This window comes from Myotis myotis, unplaced genomic scaffold (genome assembly GCF_014108235.1).
Source record: "Myotis myotis isolate mMyoMyo1 unplaced genomic scaffold, mMyoMyo1.p scaffold_m19_p_16, whole genome shotgun sequence".
Lineage (NCBI taxonomy): Eukaryota > Metazoa > Chordata > Mammalia > Chiroptera > Vespertilionidae > Myotis > Myotis myotis.
In genome coordinates, this window is record NW_023416320.1 from 37421262 (window position 1) to 37443522 (window position 22261).

At 42.4% G+C, this 22261-nt stretch overlaps 1 protein-coding gene across 2 annotated transcripts in view; it reads right to left on the reverse strand.

Annotated features, from left to right (window-relative positions):
* The window catches only part of TRAM1 (translocation associated membrane protein 1), a 28183-nt gene extending 12481 nt beyond the window's left edge, over positions 1-15702 (reverse strand). Inside the window, exons 1-6 of one of the 2 annotated variants that reach the window (XM_036338505.1) lie at positions 15399-15702; positions 5871-5934; positions 4084-4202; positions 3855-3971; positions 2602-2660; positions 664-748 (exon numbers count right to left, since the gene is read on the reverse strand). In XM_036338505.1, coding sequence (XP_036194398.1) covers positions 664-748; positions 2602-2660; positions 3855-3971; positions 4084-4202; positions 5871-5934; positions 15399-15521 — 567 coding nt within the window. In that variant the 5' untranslated portion in view covers positions 15522-15702. Of the gene's footprint in view, positions 1-663; positions 749-2601; positions 2661-3854; positions 3972-4083; positions 4206-5870; positions 5935-15398 lie in introns of both variants that reach the window. The other variant, XM_036338504.1, reaches the window with a different exon arrangement.
* Between the last annotated feature and the right edge of the window lie 6559 nt (positions 15703-22261).

Below are 22261 nucleotides of genomic sequence, written 5' to 3' on the forward strand. Positions count from 1 at the left end.
GACCAGAGAGGGAAGCTCAGATGAGGGACCCTTAGAGCACAGGTCAGTAGCTCTACTTTAGTTTAAAGTAAGAGGAAGCTAGCATAGATTTTAGAGGAGAAAGAGTTCAATAAAGGAAATCAAGTTGCTTTGTAATATCACGGAAGTCTGACTTCAGAAGTATGGAGGGTAAAGCTGGAAAAAAGAAAACTGCAGCGCCCAGGAGTTTATTTGTCCAGATAAAACAGACACCTCTCCCACATGCTAAAAAGGGAATGCTCCACCCAGGTCAGGAAAAGCCTCACTGGTGAATATTTAACTGTGGTTTACTTGTTTCAATACTGAATTTTCCTTTGGGAATTACACACAGAACCGTTAGTTGTGGTAAATCTGATTAATCCTTATGTCAATAATATGAAATTAATATTACATTTCAAAATTTAATTTATTTAAATTACTAGTAACAATTTAAAAACAAGCAATTAGCATGTCTAATGTAAAAGATCCCCCTCTAAGTAAAAACTAAAGCCCCCCTCCCCCAATAAATACTTAAGGATACCTAGTCTTTGTGGAAAGAGGGGAGCTGGGAGAAGAATGGGGGAAGACTTGAGGTAAGAGGGAGGTTAGAGACACGAAAGGAAAAAAAATGACAGATAATTTTAAAATCACAAAATCCCAGCTTACTTTTTTGGTTTTCTGGAAGTAGAGCTCAGGAAAAGCATGAAACCAGTAAGCCAACTGTAATATGTAGAAAAACTTCACCTGAAATCTGTGTAACACAAGGAAGTAAAAAATACATTTTAAAGCCTGATATTTTTAAAGACTAAAGTTAAAAATGAACACTGAAACTGAGGATATACTAAGTAGTTAATGTTTGCACTATCATTTCAGGTGCCCTTACAATTAATACTCTATGCACCTTTCAACAACTCTCCCTCAGCCACTTCCCCTATCTCCCTGGGATATTTCCACCACCAGTCAATTCCTCTGGATTAAGCAGCAGAAGCAAAGACATATCTGAAGAACCCTGTAAACATGCAAGCTAGCTGGAAGGAACCAGAGCCCTGGGTCTATTAGATAATTAATACTGATTCATGTGTCATGTTAGCTACTGAACACATACGGATCATGACTGAGGGACTCAAACCACAGATCTAGAAAGTTTCATCAAAAGGGAAGTGGGAGCCGGGCCAGCATGGCTCAGAGGTTGAGGAGCGACCTATGAACCAGGAGGTCAGGGCTCAGATTCCTAGTCAGGACACTTGCCTGGGTTGTGGACTCGATCCCCAGTAGGGGGCATGCAGGAGGCAGCCAATCAATGATTCTCTTATCATTGATGTTTCTATTTCTCTCTCCCTCTTCCTTCCTCTCTGAAATAAATAAAATTAAAAGGGAAGTGGGAAAGGCACAAGACTGACATAAAAGCAAAGGCACACAGATTAAAAATCACCTGAAATTAGAATAATCCCAATTTCAAATATCCCCTGGCTTTTCTCTTAGTGAAATATGGTAACTCTACCTGGATGGAACACTTAGAGTCCCAAATAAATGGAGGTCAACCAGGATTAAAAAGAGCAATAATGCAAAGAAGGTTCCCCGAGAGATATATTCTAATCAGTCTGGAATCACTAGTCTCTTTACACTGTACCCTCTAGTCCCTTCTGCTCTCTCTATTCTCCCTTCTTCTCCTCCAGAGTCTAAAACAGAAACCTCAAAGCTAATGTGAAATAATTTCCAGGGAGGGGGGAGGGAAGAAATACAGTCCCACATAAATATGATGTTTATAACCCATTCTATAAAAGTTCATTGAATTGATATAACTTTAAAAAGTTACAATGATTCAGCAGAGTGGACATTACTGCTGGCCTTGAAGATATGAAGACATGCCTGGCCATGGCATTCCCTTCACATCTTTTCTCCAAGTCTAGGTGATAAGCACCTACAGCCCAGCATGACAGAGGACAGAGAATAAACAGAGTTTCTCCTGCTGTCAAGGCACATAGTCTTGGTGGGCATGGGCACAATGTAAGACTTACATAAATGACACAACAATATATAGATACTACATAAAATATTATACATCACAATGACAAATTCAGAAAAGCAAAAAATAATACAGGCTAAGTACGAGAAAGATCTGGAATAGTTGTTCTAGAGCTTAGCTTGAAGAATGAATAATATAGTTGAATGCCTTTGTAGCCAATAAGCTTCTTAAAGCACCATATAGAAACCTTGGGGGCTAGAAAGAAACAATTCCCACTCTCAAGCTTATAGTGTAAGAGAATAAAAGAGTGAAAGAGTGAAGAATCTGAGGCAAAGAAAAAGAGCAAACCTATGGAGAAGATGGGGCAGGAAAGAGGAGAAAGGATGAGGGAGAAGAAAGGGACACGAGTACTAAATTAGAGACTGTTATAATCAGAATTCTCAAGCTAACAAACATACTGAAAAGATTACATTCATGAAAAAAGCACACAGGAATTTTTTTCCTATGGCAGCAGGCCTGCCAAAGACATACTATTATATGCATTCACCTAAAGTTTTAAAGAGATTAAGAATGAATTCTGCTTAAAAATGACATGATCATGGTCCTTAATTAAGAAAAGCCTGCTAGAAATAACTTACGTCATCAGGTTAGGGGGATAAGACCTCCACAAGATAGTCGGGTCTGAGATGTAGTTTTCCTAAGAAAGAAGATATAAAAATTAGTCTATTAGTATAATGCAAACTTCTTGGAGAATAAGACAATATTTTCATTTCTCAAACTCCCTATGTCAAGTTCTAAAGAGCCCCCAAAGTCAAACTCTTCCGTTGTTTTAGTTTTGTCAACTCAGCTGAATTGCTTACTTTAGTGAAGTGAAAATCAATGGATGTTTGAAGTCAAATAAGACATAATTCTTGGCCTTCTAAACTCTTTCAGTCCAGTAGAGTAAAAAATGAATGTATGCAAACAAACATCAACGAACCCAAAAAACAGAAATAGTCCATAACAGAGGTACAATAGCTGCGGGAGAGATGGATTTATCTTGGGTAATCAGAGGGTTTCGGGAAAGAGGTAGCCAGGAGATGGAAGATCAAGGTGCTGCCAAGTTTTATAGATTATGTCCACATAGCCACCAAATCTTTTTCTTAGATAACCATATCTAGTCAGTGAGAATTGTTGCATAAGGAAAAAAAATCTAAAGTGAACCATCTTTAAAAAGAATTTTTTCCCAATGAAATATAACACTTTGTTTTTGTTTATCACTTTTAGTTTTTAAAACAAATCTTCAAGATAAAATTCACTTTGCCTATTTATTTATCTCTAACATGGTAGTTAAAAAATTATGTGTCCTGACAAACTAAAAAATACGTTAACTCAGGAGTACTAATACTACGGTTGATACCGCTTTCCCCCTCATTAGTTAGAATGATACATTTAAAGGTTTAGATTGCCTTAACTGCATAGCTAATCAACAATTTAAGTTGCTTGGAAAATATCTGAACTGTTTTTAAAGGAGGAAATGGCTAGAAACATTACAACTAATGTAACCTAGCATAGGTATCACTGACATCTTACCCTTTGTGCTAATACAGAGATGCCTGAAAATGACTACAAGATATAAAATAACATTCAAATGCCTGCAAATAAGGCTTTCTCAAGCATTAAACATGGTTTAGAATTTTTGCTGTATAAAAACTAAGAGAGACTTATCCATGAAACTTGCTTTACATTAGTTCACTAGTAGAATACCTAATCTTATATAGCAATAGAAGAGGGATTTTCTAAGGTTTAGGGTTTGCTTACATTAAAAAATAGAACAGGATTTCATTTTCTGTTCTGGGTATATAATGTAAATACTTTAAGAAATGAAAATGTAAGTATAGTATATACTTACAGATACGAGAATGAATGTGCCCCAAATACAAGAAAAGAGGTAGAATGCACTAAGCTGACCAGATTCATTAAACTTGCTGTGTTTCGTTTTGGAGAAGTGCATTCGCCTGTTAATTTTCTAAAAATAAAAACAATCAATAATTAAGATTATAAAATATATTTAACATGACAATCATAGTATGGAGAGCGAGTATTTTACGAAGTATAGATTTCTAAGATTGTATACTTACATCCAACACATACTCTTGAATTATGGCATGAACAATTATCGCCACTAGCATGTAGAAGAAAATTGTAGCCAAATCTTTGATACCATAGTAATAAAAAGATGCTGATTCAGTAGCTTGTTCTTCTGAAGGCCAAAAAGGACAGGACACACATACACAAAAATATACATGAGATTATAAAAACAGCACTAAGTACAACATAGTTATGGAAACAAACAAAAGATGATTAACCTAATAAATAAGTACTACAGAAACATCATGGTAATTTGCTTTTGGACATCTTGAGTCATGGCAACAATGAAAATTGAGGAGATATCTAGGAATTGAAAGCTTCAAAAATTACTTACAAAGACTTGACACATGTTATGTTAGTCACAGCCATCAAAAACCAAAAAACAGGAGGGGGGTGGCCACACTCAACTCCTTGGGAAGACTGTAAAATTGACATTATCCCAGGCGTAGAGATTAGGTTACACTTAGCCCATTTGCCTGTATTTTTAAAGAACTTTTGAAATTTTCTACTTTCTACCTCTACTTTCCAACTAGACATCTCATTATGATTCTGAAGGAAAAAGAGATTTAACCTGTATTTGATTTAGTTTTGATCTATACACTGCTTCTTAAAATTGTTTTTAATCCTTGAAATTGCTGTAATTGTTTAGAACAAAGCTTAATCAAATACTTAGGAGTTGGTAAAGTACTTCATTTTTCTCTGGCTTATTCAAATTTCAAAACAACTTTGTGGTTCTCAGTTATCTGATATCTAAATCACTAAGTCAAATATTTACAAAACTATATATAATGGGAAAAACCCAACTCAATGTTACATAATTCATCTTACATTTTATTTTATTTTTAAATATATTTTTATTGATTTCAGAGAGGAAGAGAGAAGGATAGAGAGATAGAAACATCAATGATGAGAGAGAATCATTGATCGGCTGCCTCCTGCACGCTCCCAACTGGGGATCGAGCCCACTACCCAGGCATGTGCCCTTGGCCGGAATCAAACTAGGACCCTTCAGTCCGCAGGCCAACACTCTATCCACTGAACCAAACCGGCTAGGGCTCATCTTACATTTTAATTAGAGAAATTCATGGCAAGTTTACTGCCTGAATATGTTAATATTTTATGAACTGAATATCCCATTCCTCCCCCATGCTAGTTAGTTATATTACTGTTTTCAACTACAATCAACTTCCAGTAACAACTTGATTTTCACATAGCATAATTTAGAAAAACCTTTTTGAAATGAAACCTAAAAGTATAGTTTGGGTGCTATTACCAAATTACCCCTAGAGCTTACTGACATCCTAATTGAAATAATGTTATAGGTAGAGCACGACAAAAAAGCTGAAAATAAAAGAGGCTTAAAAGGATTGTTATTATAGGTCTAAATCATAACTCACTGGTTGGGAAAACTGAAACTAAACATTGTGCCTTCAGAAACCTTGGTTGAACAATGATATTTTAAACAAATGTAAAATATCTATGCTAAAGGGAAGAGAAGGCAAAAAAAAAAAATGTTCTTTGACAGAATTTCAAGCTCATTTACAAAAATGTACAACAAACACTAAACACATAAAAACTGATTTCCATATAGTACATAGGGTGAAGTCAGCCAAAAACATCAGATCTTACATTACAAAAATATCAAAATAATGTTCAGTCTAATCATGAATGAGACTTGTGAAAAATTAATGAAGAACCTAGTGTTCCCAGAAATTTCCCAGTTTGTCCAAGTGAACCTTTCTACTTAAGTAGACAATTCTAAAAGAAAACTACTTACCTGTTGCAGGGAGGGTAACATTGTACTGAAGAGTAACAAAAATGATAGCAACTTTTGCTGATATCTAGAAAGAAAAAAAAAAAGATCAAGTCAATTTGTGACCTATCAATAGTTGATCAGGGGGAAAATATTACAGCTTCTGTCCCCAAATCTAAGAACCAAGGGCACCCTAGTTCCTGCGGCACCCTGAGAGGCACAAATGGAATTCTTGATCACCAAGGAATTGAGGATGGGATCTCACATTAAGAGCATTCTGCAGTTCACATGAGATTGTGTAATTCACTCCTAACTTCAAGAGTTCAAAAGAAATACTCTCTGCAGATCCACTAAATGGTGATTTGAAAGATAGTTTCTCTACTCTAGAGACTAATGAACACACAGGTCTTAGCAAGAAAAAAAAAGTTAATGTAAATTAAAAGAAATGGGAACACAGTAGCCATGACAAGGATCAAAGTGTTTGTGGTGTATGTGTGTTGATCTCCCACACACCTGGCATAACTAAGTGGTCAATAAATATTTAACTGACCCAACTACTGGTAAAAGTAAAGCGGTCAGAAGAGAAATACTGAATGCTTACTGAATATTTATAGGTACCAGACAAAAAATAAAACAAAGGTGAATGATACAATCCTTGATGACTACGAGCTTAGTTGGGCCAGGAAGACAAAATTATTATAATACTATAGCATCAGTGCCAATGGATATTCAGAATAAACAAACTGTTTTGGTTTTTGTTTTTTTCTTGGGTGGGGAATGAGGCATGTTCTGGAAAGGTTTCTGAGAGGATGTGGTGAGGGTGAGGGAGTTGTCTCGTTGGAAAATAAACTGACGAGGGGGATGAAGAGGGCAGTGTAGGCAGAAGAGACAGAAAGTGCAAAAGTCAAATAGCAATAAACACAGGCCTGGCATGGGCACACATCAGAAGTGGTAGAAAAACCTAGACAAGCTATCAGTGCTAGAAAGGACCTTGTTCCTTGATCTAAGTAAGTTTAGGTTTTATTTTAGACTGGAGAATTTTGAGGAGAGGGAAGTTCCTATGTGCTTTTTAGTAGCTGGCTGTGGCTTACTAAGTGGTTTCTCAAGTCTCCTTGGACCCAGACTCCACACTGCAACCAGAATCATCTTCTGATCATGTTAACACATCTCCCCATGGGCACCCTCCACCCGAAAATCCTTCACTAGATTCCTGTTCTTTGTCAGATGAACAAAATCTCCAATCCCCAAACAACAATCCATGATCTGACCCCTCCCCTCGGCCTCCAGCATCCAGCCTCATCTCTGACCATTTCCTCCTGTTCTCTTGTCTGTGGCATTCCTCCTATCACAGGGTCTGTGCAGCTCTACCTAAAACTGCTAGGAAACCTTCACCCTTCAGATCCTAGTTCCGTCACACCTTTTCAAGGAAGCCTGTCCCGTCCCTTAGAGCAGGTCATTTCCTTTGTTAGATTATCTCAGAGAACTGTCTTCCTTTCAAAACACATACTCTTGGTGTAATTATATTAACAATTTCTGTCTCACTCATTAGAAAGTAAGCCCCGTAAGAGCTGGGACCATGCCTGATTCTGCTCATCATCATATGCTAGAGACTAGCATGAGGCCTGGCACATATTAGGTGATGGATCAATATTACTGAACTAGAGGCCGGTGCATGGATTCGTGGACCAGTGGGGTCCCTCAGCCTGGCCTGCGGGGATCGGATGAAACTGGCTCTCTGAGCTCCCCCCCCCACCCCCCCGCGCCCCCTCCGAGGGGTCCTGGATTGTGAGAGGGCGGTTCTTGGGCAATGCACCCCAGAATCAGGCTCCCTCCTCTCTGGTTCCGGGTGCGTCTGCCAAGAACCACAGCTGCCAAGTCACCGCAGCTCAACAGCTCCTGCGTTGAGCGTCTGCCCCCTGGTGGTCAGTGCATGTCATAGCTACCGGTCAGATGGTCGAATGGTCACTTAGGCTTTTATATATATACATACATATACATATACATACTAGATACAATATAATCTGGAGTAAGTATGCAAGTCAAGTATAAAACTTCTGTAAGAGAGCACATGAAAGACAATAAGGCCCGAACTAAGGCAGTGGTAGTGGGATAGAAGTGGGACTTGCGAAGCAGAATAAGGCTTGGTAAGCAAGAGTCAATGATTATGTATTGATGCTTATAGCCTAAGTGAAAAGTAATGGTATTAATAAAAATGTGGAATACAGAAGGAACAGCAGGTTTGAGGAAAAAGAGAAGAAACTGAGTTCTAGATAAACTTAGATTTCTGCAGGCAGCTAAAGCCTAAGCCTGGAACTCTGCAGGGAGATGCTAGCTTAAAGACTTGGGCATCTCTATTTACAGGTAGTAATTGAAGTTGTTGAAAGTACCTAAATCATCTACGGACAGAGTACAGTATTCATAGACAAATAGGACATCAGACTGTGGAGTGGGCACAGAAAAAGCTGGTGGCAAAATAAGAAATGATCAAAGAGGCAGAAAGAGAATGAAGAGAGCTTGATGCCCCAAAAGCCAAGGGGGAAACATTTCAAAAAGGTGTGGTTAATGAAGTCAAAGTTTCAAAGAACACGTGGCGGGAAAAGAGTGCAATGGAACAGACAATCTTAGAAGTTGTGGTCATGGCTTGAGTCGTCTCAACAAAGTAATGAGAGCGAAAGCCAATCACAGTGAACTGAGGAACAGAAGAACACAGTGGTACCTAGTGACAGATGCCAGGTCAGGATTTATATTGTTTTTATGATGAGAGAGACTGAGCTTGTGGGGGGGCAACATGAGTGTATGCCTTTCTCTGGCAATTTTTAGCAATCCACAAATGGGGAGGCACAGGAAAGGCAGATGGCAGGCTGGGAAGATGGTTGGCTATGCAGGATGAATGGAGAGAAAGACCAGGAGGGACACGAAGCTGAGGGAGAGTGTGGATAAGTAGTTCAAGTCTGCAGAGAAAGCAAAGCAATGAGGGGCTAACAAACTGGAGAAAAGGAAAGGGGCCAAGGGACTATGGAAGCTCGGACTGGCTGGAGAGCGGGCAAATGAGAAGCAGAATGAAGGTGAACAGGTAAGTTGTGGCTGAGCCTCTGCTACACTAAAATTCAGGATCTGGAAATAAGCAGGTCTGTGTGATAAAGCCCAGGATATGACACCAAAGTGAGTCACTTAACTCTGGTAGAAATATAAAGGTCACTTGAATAGAAAAAGCCAGTAAGGCTTGTTATATTTTGAATCATTCACATGGATGCATTAGAGCAGAGTGATGGCACGAATTTCCTGGGTAACACTGCTTTCATGCTATACTTTTTAATAAAGTTGATTGATTACTAAACTTCATTTTTTAATATCTTTGTTTAGACTTTCATATATATAAACATAAACACGTAAAACACACACTCACACCCCCATTTCTAGTTTAGCATATGAGGTCACGGCTACATAGACAAGACAACTTTTTAAGAGGCCCTTACAAATGACAAGTGAAATTCTTCAAAGATTAATTGAATATCAAATACCAAAAGCAAAAACAAATTAGATTATCCTTTTATGCTAGGCTTCCAAATAAAATTAAAGTCTGGTCTTCAGCTAGTTCATCATGTGACATTAAGTAGAAGCAGCAGCAGCAGCCTGGCCAGGGTGGCTCAGTGGTTGAGTGTCAACCTATGAACCAGGAGGTTATGGTTTGACTCCCGGTCAAGTGCACATGTCTGGGTTGTGGGCTTGATCCCCAGTGGGGGCCAATCAATAATTATCTCTCATCATTGATGTTTTTTTCTCTCTCTTCCTCTCCCTTCCTCTCTAATATATATATTTAAAGTAGAATAATAGAAAAAATACAAACTACATACCCCCAAAAAGTTTCTAGAAAATTAAACCAGTCATCACATTCTGAACCATTTCTAGGCCCCCTAAGCCACACACTACAGCCAGCAATGCTTTAAACTAATTTTACAATTAATTAATAGTAAGACAAATTAGCCTGGAATAAAATATACTACAGAAATATATAATGATTAAAAAGTAAAATTACTGCATTTATGGCAATTCTGGACATTTACAGCACCATTCACCATTTACAAGAAAAAATAAATGACTTATTCAGATATATCTTAAATAGATTACCACAAACTCTAATGAATTGTTTAATTCTATGTTGGATGCAACATCAAAACTATCATATATTTCTTAAAGTAGCTGCCAGTGGAGCATAATGTATTTTTTTCTTTTTGTTATACAGAGGGGTTAGTATTTTGTACTTGTTAGAGGTTGGTGTGACTATTACATTGACTGGGTGCCTGAAAGATAAAAGGACAATTCCTGAATACCAAATTCCACTTTCCCACCAGCTTATATAAAATTAGGTTCTTAAAAAAAAAAAAAAAAAAAAAAAAAAAAGGAAAGAAAATGTTGGTATTAAGACAAGTCATGCTTAAAAATAAACCTCCAAAAACTATTCCAAGGTGGTTGTAACTGTAAATGTCCCCCACTCCTGCACGGCCCACACAACCCTAGACTCCGGAACACCTGGAAAGTAACTCCCTTCCAGAAGAAAATATTCCTCTTGGAAACCCACAACTCTTCTCTAGCTTCACTTTCAGAAAGCTTCCCACGTATCCTTACATTTTTCAACTGTTCAAACTTTCCTAACTCAAATACGAAGCCACAAATTATAGACCATAATTTGCATTATGTGGACAGATGCTGACTATACTAAAAACATGATTTCAAATTTCATAAGCAATTTTTGATATCACAAAGTTTCCTGGAAATTAAAGTCTTACATTTCCCCCAAACATACTAATACTCCATCACTCTTTTCAGTATATACAGGTGGGGCCAAAGTAGGTTTGCAGTTGTGAGACATAAAACACAAGTTTATTCTTGTATTATTTTCCATAGGAACAACTGTAAACCTACTTTTGCCCAACCCTGTATCATCTTTAAATACTAATGGTTGGACCCTTCTCTCACATAAAAATGCTGTCTTGTATCTTCCCACTTTGATAAATATCTAAGGAACTAGAGGCCCGGTGCACAAAAATCTGTGCACTCTGGGGGAAGGGGGGGGGTCCCTCAGCCCGGCCTGTGCCCTCTCACAGTCTGGGACCCCTAGGGAGATAACGACCTGCTGGCTTAGGCCTGCTCCCGGGTGGCAGAGGGCAGGCCTAATCCCTAGGTGCAGCCCCTGGTCGGGCTCAGAGCAGGGCCGATTGGGGAATTGGGGCACCGCCCCCTGTCATGCACAGAGCAGGGCGGATTGGGAGGTTGCGATGCCACCCTCAGTCACACTCAGGGTAGGGCCGATTGGGGGGTTGGGGCACCGTCCCCTGTCACACTCAAGGCAGGGTCGATGGGGAGGTTGCGGCGCCACCCCGTCATGCACAGAGCAGGGCCAATCAGGGGGTTGGGGAGCTCCCCCCTGTCACGCACAGAGCAGGGCCCATCAGGGGGTTGGGGAGCTCACCCCTGTCACACACAGAGCAGGGCGGATCAGGGGGTTGGGGCACCGCCCTCTATCACCCACAGAGCAGGGACGATCAGGGGGTTGGGGTGCCGCCACTGTCACACTCAGGGCAGGGCCGATGGGGAGGTTATGGCTCTATCCCATCACACACAGAGCAGGGCCCGTGGGGTGGGGGGGTTGGGGCACCGCACCCTGTCACACACAGAGCCGCAGGGCAATCAGGAGGTTGGGGAGCTCCCCCCTATCAGGCACAGAGCAGGGCCGATCAGGGGGTTTGGGCGCTGCCCCGTCACGCTGATCCCGGTGCCGGGAGACCTCGTGGCTCCGCTGATCCCGGTGCTGGGAGGCATATTACCCTTTTACTATATAGAATAGAGGCCTGGTGCATGGGTGGGGGCTGGCTGGTTTGCCCTGAAGGGTGTCCCGGATCAGGGTGGGGGTCCCCACTGGGGTGCCTGGCCAGCCTGGATGAGGGGATGATGGCTGTTTGCAGCTGGTCACACACCCTTCAGGGTGGGGGTCCCCACTGGGATGCCTGGCCAGCCTGGGTGAGGGGCTGAGGGCTGTTTTCAGGCTGGGACTGAAGCTCCCAACTGCTCCTTTTTTAAAATTTATTCTGAGCCAGCTTTAGCTCTGAGGCTCCAGCTCTTAGGCCTCCGCTCCTGAAAGCAGGTATCTGGTTTGTTTCGGTTCTACAATTGAAACAATGTATAACTCCAGGTCTGAGATCCCCGGCTAGCTGAAAGCTGGTTTCTGGGGTTTTGTTTAGCTTCTATTTTTGTAACTATGTTTCAAACTGCCAGCTCAGAGGCCTGCAGTGGCAGGGGGGAACGTTGGAGTCCTCCGTCACTGAAGCAAGCAAGCCTCATGTTAGTGTCAAGCTGCCTGGCCGCCGGCCGCCATTTTGGCTGCCAGTTAATTTGCATATCTCGCTGATTAGCCAATGGGAAGGGTAGCGGTCGTATGCCAATTACCATGTTTCTCTTTTATTAGATAGGATAATAACAGCTACCACTTATGGCATGTCTCTTGTATGCCACTGAACTAGATAGGCATTACACATAGTAATTTTATTCTCTGAGTTTGTCAACGAGCCCCATTTTACAGAGAAGGAAATAATTCTGAGAAGTTAAAGGACATGCCTTAGGACCTAAAGCTTAGGCCATCCAGTTTGCAAGCTGTAAAGCTCTAACTTGAACATGGAACCCTTAAGCTCTAGCATCTATGCTTCGATAGTATTTCTATATTGATTCTACATTTTGGCTAGTAATATAGTATCTATTATTGCTTTGTCAATTTCACCATAAATCCTGACATGTCCTCAATATAGTCACACAAAAGGCTTAGCTCTACTGCAAAAACATCGACTTTTCTATTATTCTAGCACAATTACTGTCATTCTATAATTGTTAACTTGGAGATTTATCTGCAGTTTTTTATTTTTTATTTACTTATTTTCAATTTATTGATTTTAGAAAGAGGGCGAGGGAAAGGAAGAGAGGAAGAGAAACATCGATTTGTTGTTTCACTTACTTATGCATTCATTGGTTTCTCCTTGTATGTGTGTATGTGCCCTAGTCAGGGATGGAACCCAAAATCTTGATGGATGGGACAATGTTCTAGCCAACTGAGCTACCTGGCCAGGGCTATAAGCAATTATTTTAAAATAGCAAAACTAACCTGGTCAATTTTTCCTTGTATGTAGATAACATGCTTTCAAATCCTAAAACTGTAACATATGGTAAGAAAAATGTACAACTTGCACAAACTTCCCTTTCCTGTATACCACTTTAATGTTCTTTTGAACTTACCCTAGAAACTTTTTAGATCATTGTTGTATCTATTTAGCTGTACAAATTTTACATATTTACATAAGGGCAAAAAAACCACTCACTGTTAAAAAAATCATTAACACACGAGACAAGGTACAGATGGTGAATTTCCCTAGAATTGTGATAAGACAATGTGAAATATCTTACATAAAAGCAAAGTTAGCCTTTTCTAAGGGTCAGTATTCCTGATTTATATTCCATTTAATTCAAAGCATTGTAAACATACCTTGCAGTTAACAGTACTCCTATATTACATCTTTAAAGTGAGGAATTCTTTTTTTAAAAAAATATTTTTATTGATTTTAGAGAGGAAGGGAGAGGGAGAGAGAGAAACATCAATGATGAAAGAGAATCATTGATCCGCTGCCTCCTGCACACCCCACACTGGGGATCAAACCTGCAACCTGGGCATGTGCCCTGACCGGAATCGAACCGTGACCTTCTGGATCATAGGTTGACGCTCAACCACTGAGCTATGCCGGCTGGGCTCAAGTGAGGAATTCTTACCATATGGAGATGGATTATGAGGAATTTATACAAAGTAGTATTTCTTTTTTGAAAAATATTTCTTTTTTTTTTGATTTTAGGAGAGAGTGGGAGAGAAGGAGAGAGAGAGAGATATCAATTTGCTGCTGCATTTATTTATACATTCCTTGGTTGACTCTTGTATGTGCCTTGACTGGGGATTGTATTGGCAACCTTGGTGTTTTGGGACAACGCTCTCACCAACTGAGCTACCCGGCCAGACCACAAAAGTATTACCTCTAATAACAAAGCAGAAAGTACAAATAAACAGAAAATTGAGAAAGGGAGTACAAATGCCGAGCACTGCACTTTTAATAACGTCATGCATTCACACGGTACTCGTATGGCGCCTTCACACCACACTATGGGACCCTGGCACCCTCGCTGTGAGAGCAGCACAGGTGATGTGCTGTCCTGACTCGGAGCGGAACCGGGCTGGGCCCTGGGTCACCGAGCAGGTAAGCAGCGCGGGCCCAGGGCCCAGCCTGCAGCGGAGCGAGCTCCCTTCCACCTCTCCTTCCTCTGCACCTACTCCCTCCTCCGCAACAGACTACGCGGAAATCAGTGACACCGCCAGGAACTTAAAAACATCTACATTCAGACTTCGAATAGCCCATTTGAAGAAAAGCAAACATAAATTAAACTACGTATTAAGTTACCCGATAACAACATTTAAAAGCCTAGATGGACTACATTGAAAAATTTCACTCATCCTCTGGTCACTGGCAGCCTCGTTCCACTAGTTTTTTTGTTTTTTCCCCAAGAATTCGTAACGTCCCTCATTCAACAAATAGTTCAGCAGCTGCTACACCCAGGCCCTATTCCGGGCCCTGGAAATGGGACACGCCGTCGGCCCTTACCTTCCGGGGGGTCAATAAATAAGATAAGTACATGGGACAGGGCAGCAGGGGCTTTGGAGAAAAATACAAAAGGGAGAGAAGGGAGGGGATTGGCGTGTGCACTGGGGCGCGAGCGCATCACCCACAGGCAACAGCTGTCGGCGAGCCCTCCGCCCCGGGGCCGGGGGAGGGAAGGAACGCACACCCTCCCGGCACCTGCAGCCTCTCCCGCCGCCGGGAACCACAGCAACCGCCCGGCCCCTCGGCCCTGCGGCTCACGGCCCCGCTGTCGGGACCAGCTCTGGCTTCTTTACGGAGAAAGCCAGCGGCGGGGCAGAAAGTTGGGTCACCGGCTGGCGACTCTGCCGGCCCCGGAGCGGAGAACGGCCACCCTCGGTCCGGCCCCGCGGCCGCCGCCCCGCCCGTGGGCAGCACACGCCCGGCTCCGTGGGTTCTCATTCACCCCCACACTCGGGGCCGCCGGGACCCCCCAAGCCCCCGCGGCCTCCGCCCCCCCCCCCCCAGGCCTGGCCTCCACGTCCCCCCAGCCCTCGCCCGGGAGCGCCCGCCGCCAGGCCGGCCAGCCCCGAGCCCGCCCCCCGCCCCCGCCGGAGCCAGCTCGGCAGCGCTGGGCCGCCCCCGCCGCCTCGGCCCCTCGCCGGCTGCCACGTAACCCTCCGCGGGAACCAGGAACTGCGCGGCGCGGGGGGCGGCGGCGGCTGGAGGGGAGGGGAGGGGAGGGGAGGGAGGGCAGCGCGTCCGCGGCGGGGGGCGGCGCGGCGGACCCCGGCCAGGCCCCGCGGCCCCAGGCCCGCACCCCGGGGGGCCGGCACCTCCCCCCCGCGACCCCAGGCGCCCGGGCGGTTGGGGCGCGGGGCGGGCTCACCTCGAACATGAGCCCCAGCAGGAAGACCATCGCCACACAGGAGACGATGTCCGCGTGATTCTGCAGGATGAATTCGTGGCTCAGGATCGGGGGGCTCTTGGTGCTCTTCCTGCGAATCGCCATGGTGAAGCCGCCGCCCGCGCTGCAGGTGCTCCGCCCGGCTCCGGTCTTCCCGCTGCTCACCGACCAGCCGCCGCCGCCGCCTCCCCCTGGCTGCTCCTCACAGCCCCGCCGCGGCCGCTCGCTGGGGCTTCACTTCCCATCCCACAGCCAGTACGCAGCCGCCGGGGCCGCCCGGAAAAAAAAAAAAAGAAAAAAAGCGAGCCCACGGCGGGACGAGCATGCGCAGCAGGGAGGCGGCGCTCGCCTGTGCCGCGGTCGCCCCTGTCAGCCCACAGCGCCGCCTGGCGACCGGAGGCCGGCAGTACCGGCCGGCGAGGGCAGAAGCCTGCTCCAAGCAACGTGCCACCCCTGCTCCGCGCCAGACCAGGGGTGGAGGCACAAACTTCCCGAGCAGAGTGAACAGGCTAAATCCCCAGCCCGGGCGCTGACAGCCACGTGTTGTGGCGGGCAGGGCCGCAGGCATGCTTTCCCGCCCTCCTGGCTACCTTGGGCTGGGTTGTCAGTGCCTGCTTCCTTGTTGAGTGTCACTTCTTTAAAAAAACAACAAATTTATCTATCTATCTATCTTTCTATCTATATATATGTAAATTTTTTTTTCAGAGAGGGAGAGAGATATGATGAGAGAATCACCGCTACAACCCGGGAATCCAATGGTGACCTCCTCCTGGTTCATAGGTCGGCCCTCAACCACTAAGACACATTGGCTGGGCTAAGAATGCGGGTTTTTGAACCAGAATTCTGCCACTTATTATCTGTGTGATCATGAACAAGTTACGTAAACTCTGAGTCTTGATTTCCGCATTCATTTATGCATTCATTTATGCATTCAAAGAATATTTATTGGGTAGCTAGGCACTGGGGATACAGAACTGAACGAAAAATACAAATTAACCTGTTCTGATGGGCTTTCAGTCACCCGGTGGGGAATCTTTAAACAAGATTTTAAAAGTAGGACATGTTAAACTGAGATGAGGGTTCCAGAGAAAAATAAAGCAAGGGAATAGGGACAGTGTTGGGAAGTTGCATTTGCCTGAAGACCTCAAGGAGGTGAGGGAGCAAGCCACCTGGATATCATCTATAAAAAGATTACTGTAAGTGCCTACTTTAGCAACTAAATAGATGATTCAAGGAAAGTGCTTAGTAGAGGGTTAGGGCTCTGCAAATATTAGCTGTTATTGTGTTCCTCCTTTCTGGTCAAATGATTACTGGTTTCATTCACCTCCAAATCACCTTCCAGTTTTTACATTAGAATGATGCTTCAAATAAGCTCAAAGTTTTTGGTGGTTTCCCCCATGACTAGCCCATGATGATTTGGCCCCTGCTTACTCAGGCTCAAACCCTGCCTGGATAGGCCCCAATCTCCTAGTACCAGCATTACTGACTTCACACACTGTTCAGCATGCGCTCTCCCCTGGCTATGCGTCTACTGCTTCTGTCCAGAATGCTTTCTCCTCTTCCCCCAGGACACTCCTACCCAGCGGTTCTCAACCTGTGGGTAGCGACCCCTTTGGCGGTCGAACGACCCTTTCATAGGGGTCGCCTAAGACTATCCTGCATATCAGATATTTACAATTCATAACAGTAGCAACATTACAGTTATGAAGAAGAAACAAAAATAGTTTTATGGTTGGGTCACAACATGAGGAACGGTATTTAAAGGGCCAGAAGGTTGAGAACTGCTCCTACCCATTCCTCTAAATCTCAAACATGTGTGACCTCTTTGAAACCTTTACTGACTGCTCTCTTATAATTCAATTAAATGTTTTAATAGCTTTGAGCTATAATTTATATCACATAGTTCGCCTATTTTAGGTACACAATTTGATGGTTTAGTGTATTACAAAGTTGTGCAGCCATCACAATAATCTAAACTTTAGAACATTTTTATTATCCCCAAAAGAAAGAGTCTTTGTTCTTGAAACTCATATGCCTGGAATGAAAGACAGATAATAGACAAATAATCGCTGATGTGATGGGTGTTTTCAAGACTTGCTTGGTGAAGGGTGCAATGGAAGGGTTCTAGGTCACTTGGAAGTTAATTGTTCCATTGAAGTTGAGTTTTTAAACTAAAATTGACTTTTTCATACCTTAAAATTAATTATTTTTCACTCTTTGATGAGAAAATATCCCCACTGGTCTTTCAGCCGCATAACCTACCATACTCTGGTCAGGCCTAGGACCTGGGGTGATCATTTGTATTTGGCAAGACAGAAGACGTGTGGTTGTCTAATTGGGTTTCGCAGGAAACAGATGCCAAAACAGACTTAGAATCGTAAGAGATTTATCGACAATAACATTTGTGAAATACAAAGGGAAGAGGAGTCAGCAGGGAAAGCCTTCAGACTATAGCACAGGTCTGACATCTGTGAAAGGAAGGAAGGAGGACTGGGCAGGAAGAGCTTCAGACTGTGTAGCAAAGTTCTGGCCGGCCCAGTGGGCAGCTCCAGTACGCTGAGCAGAAACGGTAAGTCTTTGTACCGCTGATGTGCTCAGTCAGGCACTGCAAGCTGCTACCCTGCATGCTTGCCCTCTTCTGTTAGGCACCATCTCCATAGCTCTCTATTGGGCTGTGGTAACCACTCTTTCGGTTTAGGAACAATCTGTTCTTTTTGCAGTAAGGATCATCTCAATGTGGCAGGGAAAGCTCAGGTAACGGGTAATTGGCCCATGAGCTCTGTACAGGTTCTACACGGCATCTTGGGAGCTTTGTTCACCTGGATGTGCTCAATGACCAGAGAATCTACATCTACACCCTTAAGTCCAGCATATTCTCTGCATTTTTAAGCATGTGCAGCAAAAATTCAGCACTCTTTTTGGGCCACTGGCCCTGCGTCCAGCCCCACTGTTTGGCCTGGGCACACCTACCAACTCCACCACTATAATGACAGAATGGCACACGATGCTTCTGTAAAGTGACATCCTTTAGATGCCTGGTGGCTTTTGGGATATGCATACCCTTGATGGCCTGGGTAGTTTCATGAGTGTTTGTAAAGTTTTCTGGGTCAAGTGAATAGCGAACCATTTTCAGAGGTCGCCTCAGGCCACTCACAGGAAGAGTAGGACTATTTCTACATCCCTCTTGTTTCTTTCTTTGTTTCAGTTTGTTCTCATTTTTCCTTATTGTAAATAGTTGTTATTTACATGGCAGAGAATACGGTCACTTGAGGTTCTATCAGAACAATACCCAGGAAAGACAGACTAGGTTGGCTTGGTTGCTTGATCATGTCCGGATCAACCTTGGTGGCCCACTTTAGTCACATGCTTTTCCCTATGGGTAGGGCGAGTCTATTACCAGAAGTTGTGGAGGAAGGGGTTTGGGGTAAATAAGAACATGAACCATCTGGTGGACAGGTTCTGGATGTAGAGGAAGAGCAGGAGGCGGTTGGATCAGAGGAGGTAAAAAAATCGACAGTAGCATGAACACAAGTGAATGAGCATAATAGATGGGTGGAGTGACTTGTATTTGAGGCAACGACCAAGAGCTATGGAGATGTATGGTGGGGTGGATATCTGAAATAACCTCAGCAGACACAGAAGGAGGAAGGGGTCTTAGTTTGAATTTGTTATGCTTTCAAGAGGGTCCTAAAATGCGTCAGCATTTCCTGGGGGGTTGGCACATGCTGGACACAGCAGCTTATTTGGGGATGCTTCAAAAGGCAGCTGGGCACTTCCAGCTGCCAGGAAGCACGCAGTACATCACTTTCACCTGAGGAGAATGAATCATTCTCTTTTTGCATCATTCTGTGCAAAATGCTTTCGTAAATGGCTTCTATAATTAGAAGGTCTTATGCCTCAGGGAATTTGTAACTGGTTGAACTGAGCTGATATCTTGTAGCCATCAAAAAATGATGTATGGCTCATTGCCTAGTAGAATCAAGGTCTTAGGGTGGTGGCCAAAGATTCTTTGGAGCTGTTTTCTTGATTGCATCAGCCCAAGACAAAGCTTACAGCACAAATGAAAAAGCTAACATGTAGGCAATTCTTTGAGGTCCCCCAAGCACTGTTGATATATATTAGTAATTTTAACCTTATATTAACCTGGAACATGTTATCCCTATTTCAAATAAGGAAACGGAGGCTCTGTAAAATAACTTGTTTAGGATTTTACAACTATTGAATTTTAACTCCCAAGGTGAAGAATGTGAATTTAATCTTTTTTAAAAAATATATATCTTATTGATTTTTTACAGAGAGGAAGAGAGAGGGATAGAGAGTTAGAAACATCGATGAGAGAGAAATATCGATCAGCTGCCTCTTGTACACCTCCTACTGGGGATGTGCCCGCAAGCAAGGTACATGCCCTTGGCTGGAATCGTACCTGGGACCTTTCAGTCCACAGGCCGATGCTCTATCCACTGAGCCAAACCAGTCAGGGCTGAATTTAATCTTATAAAGTTATGGTAAGAATTTATTAAAGAAAAAAGATGGTATTTTTTGGAGCTTAAATGGTACAAGTCAAAGTGAAATAATCATAGAGGAATATGTGAATATATTGTTGACGACAATGACTAAATAATAACAACTAGTATTTACTGGGTGCAAAGGGTTGTACTAAACACTATGAACACTTAATACTCATAATAACAAATTGAATTACTATCATTTCTTTTCTACAGATGAGGAATATTATTACTAAACTTTTGCTATCACCACCACCATGACAAATGGAAACAGGAATAGACCATGTATACAGAATTCAATTACTAGTAATTGGGGAAATGAGCACTGGCTCAGGGAAGGAAAGAGAATGGGATAAGTCCCCGAGACTAAGACAAATGTTAGCCTTTGTCCCTGTGAAGCAAGCCACTCACATTTCCTAGGCAATTTATCAATCCTTCTGAGCATCACTCATACCCACCAGCATTTTCTTTGGTTGTCAAATTGAATCCACATCCTCAAACTGTAGTGTAAATATTGCTCTGCTAAGTGGAGTGGGGATTAAAAGAAATAGGAGTGATTCAGGACCAATGCAGCTTCGGGCATGGGATAATGGTGACACTATTTATTCAAATGGTGAGTTGGGAAGGGTGGTAATTAGGAATATAAAATTGTAGAATAAGAAAAGAGTTGGTTTTAGATGTATTGAGTTTCTTCACATTGATGTCTGGACTTTGGGAGACGGCCAAATGAAGAATTCCTGCAGATAGCAAAAGATTTAGGCCTGGGGTTTTGGTGAATGGTTCCAGCTCAAGCACACATCTGGAAATTATTCAGCATGGTGGTAATGGTTAACACCACTAACGTGGTTAGGTCTTTGAGGTGGTGAATAACAAGAAAGGAGATCAATGTATCCAGTCTTGGGGGTTCCCATGGCAAAGGGAATAAAGGGGACCAAGAACTTATGTATATTGCATTTAACAGCAATGATTTTCAGTGTGCTTTTCAAACAATAATTTCTATGAAGTCTCCATATAATCTGAATGATGAGACTTTTATGCTCACAATATTCTTTCACTCTATAATCCTAATAACTCATTTATTTTAGGTTTAAATGCTATTGCATGAAATGTGATGGTCCAAAGGATATTCCTTTGAAGTTGAAATTCATTAAAAACATACTAAATGAGACAATAAAATGGGAAAAAGAATAATTATATTCAAGAACTGAATTCCAAGAAAAAATGTTGCAAGACTAGCTTCTAGGAAGCCAAGCAAAAAGTGAACATGGTGAATTAACTAGATATTGTCCCACGTAGGGATTTTGAAACAGGATAATTATCACTCTTGCATGGATCCTCCTTAACCTGGAGGTTCTGATGAATGAGTCTTGTATGGGGTCTGGTAAGTAGTGTGTGTTTTGAAAGTTCTTCAAGTGATTCTGAGAATTAGTCCAATTTGACAAGCACTAGTCTAACAAAGGAAACATACTGACCATAAAAAAATATTTTGTTTTTGATTTTGAGAGAGGAAGGGAGAGAGGAACTGAACCATTATTCAGTTCATAGGACAGAAATAGTTTTATTCTAGCCTGTAAATCTGAGATTTCGTGCCATGGACACTGAACATCAAATAATAAGACAGAGCTGTCCTCAATAGCATTAAGAAAAAACAGAGAGAGGTTTTATATGTATGTACCTCATTCTAACCTTGGATAAAGAAAAAAACAACACAATACTTATTATAATTGATGTAGGAAAATAACCGATGGAAAAATGACATTCCTTGGCCCTCTTCAGACATTTTGGTTCAGTAAATCTGGGTAGGCACCAGAAATTTGCATTTGTAATAAGTGCCATAAAAGTGGTCCAAGACCACATTTTTGCTCTGAGTGAATGGATGGTTGACAATATTTCTCAGTTTCAGGTTTAGATATAAAATCTTGAGATATCCCACTTGTGGTAGGCATTTTTTGCAATTTTTAAAAAAATGAAGGAGAAGTAAGCATAATCAATCTACTTCCACAAAGCAGGCTGGGAGAACTTCTGTGGTGTAAGACAGAGAACTTCTTCTAGTGAAAAATTTTCTTCAATCCTTGGAAAAATCTAAAACGTAGGTTGCATCACATGCCAAGAGAATAGATGTTAGTCTCACCTTAAGAGGAAAAGATTGATACTCAATGGATTCAAATCTTAAAGAATCATAGGAAAAAAAATGGAAAAATTGACTAGTAGTCTTCTCGTAGGGATTCTTTTTTTAAAAAAAATTTTGTTTTTATTGATTTCGAGAGAGGAAGGGAGATAGATAGGAACATCAATGAGAGAGACAGAAGATGAAGATATGCAGAGAAGACAAAGTGATGA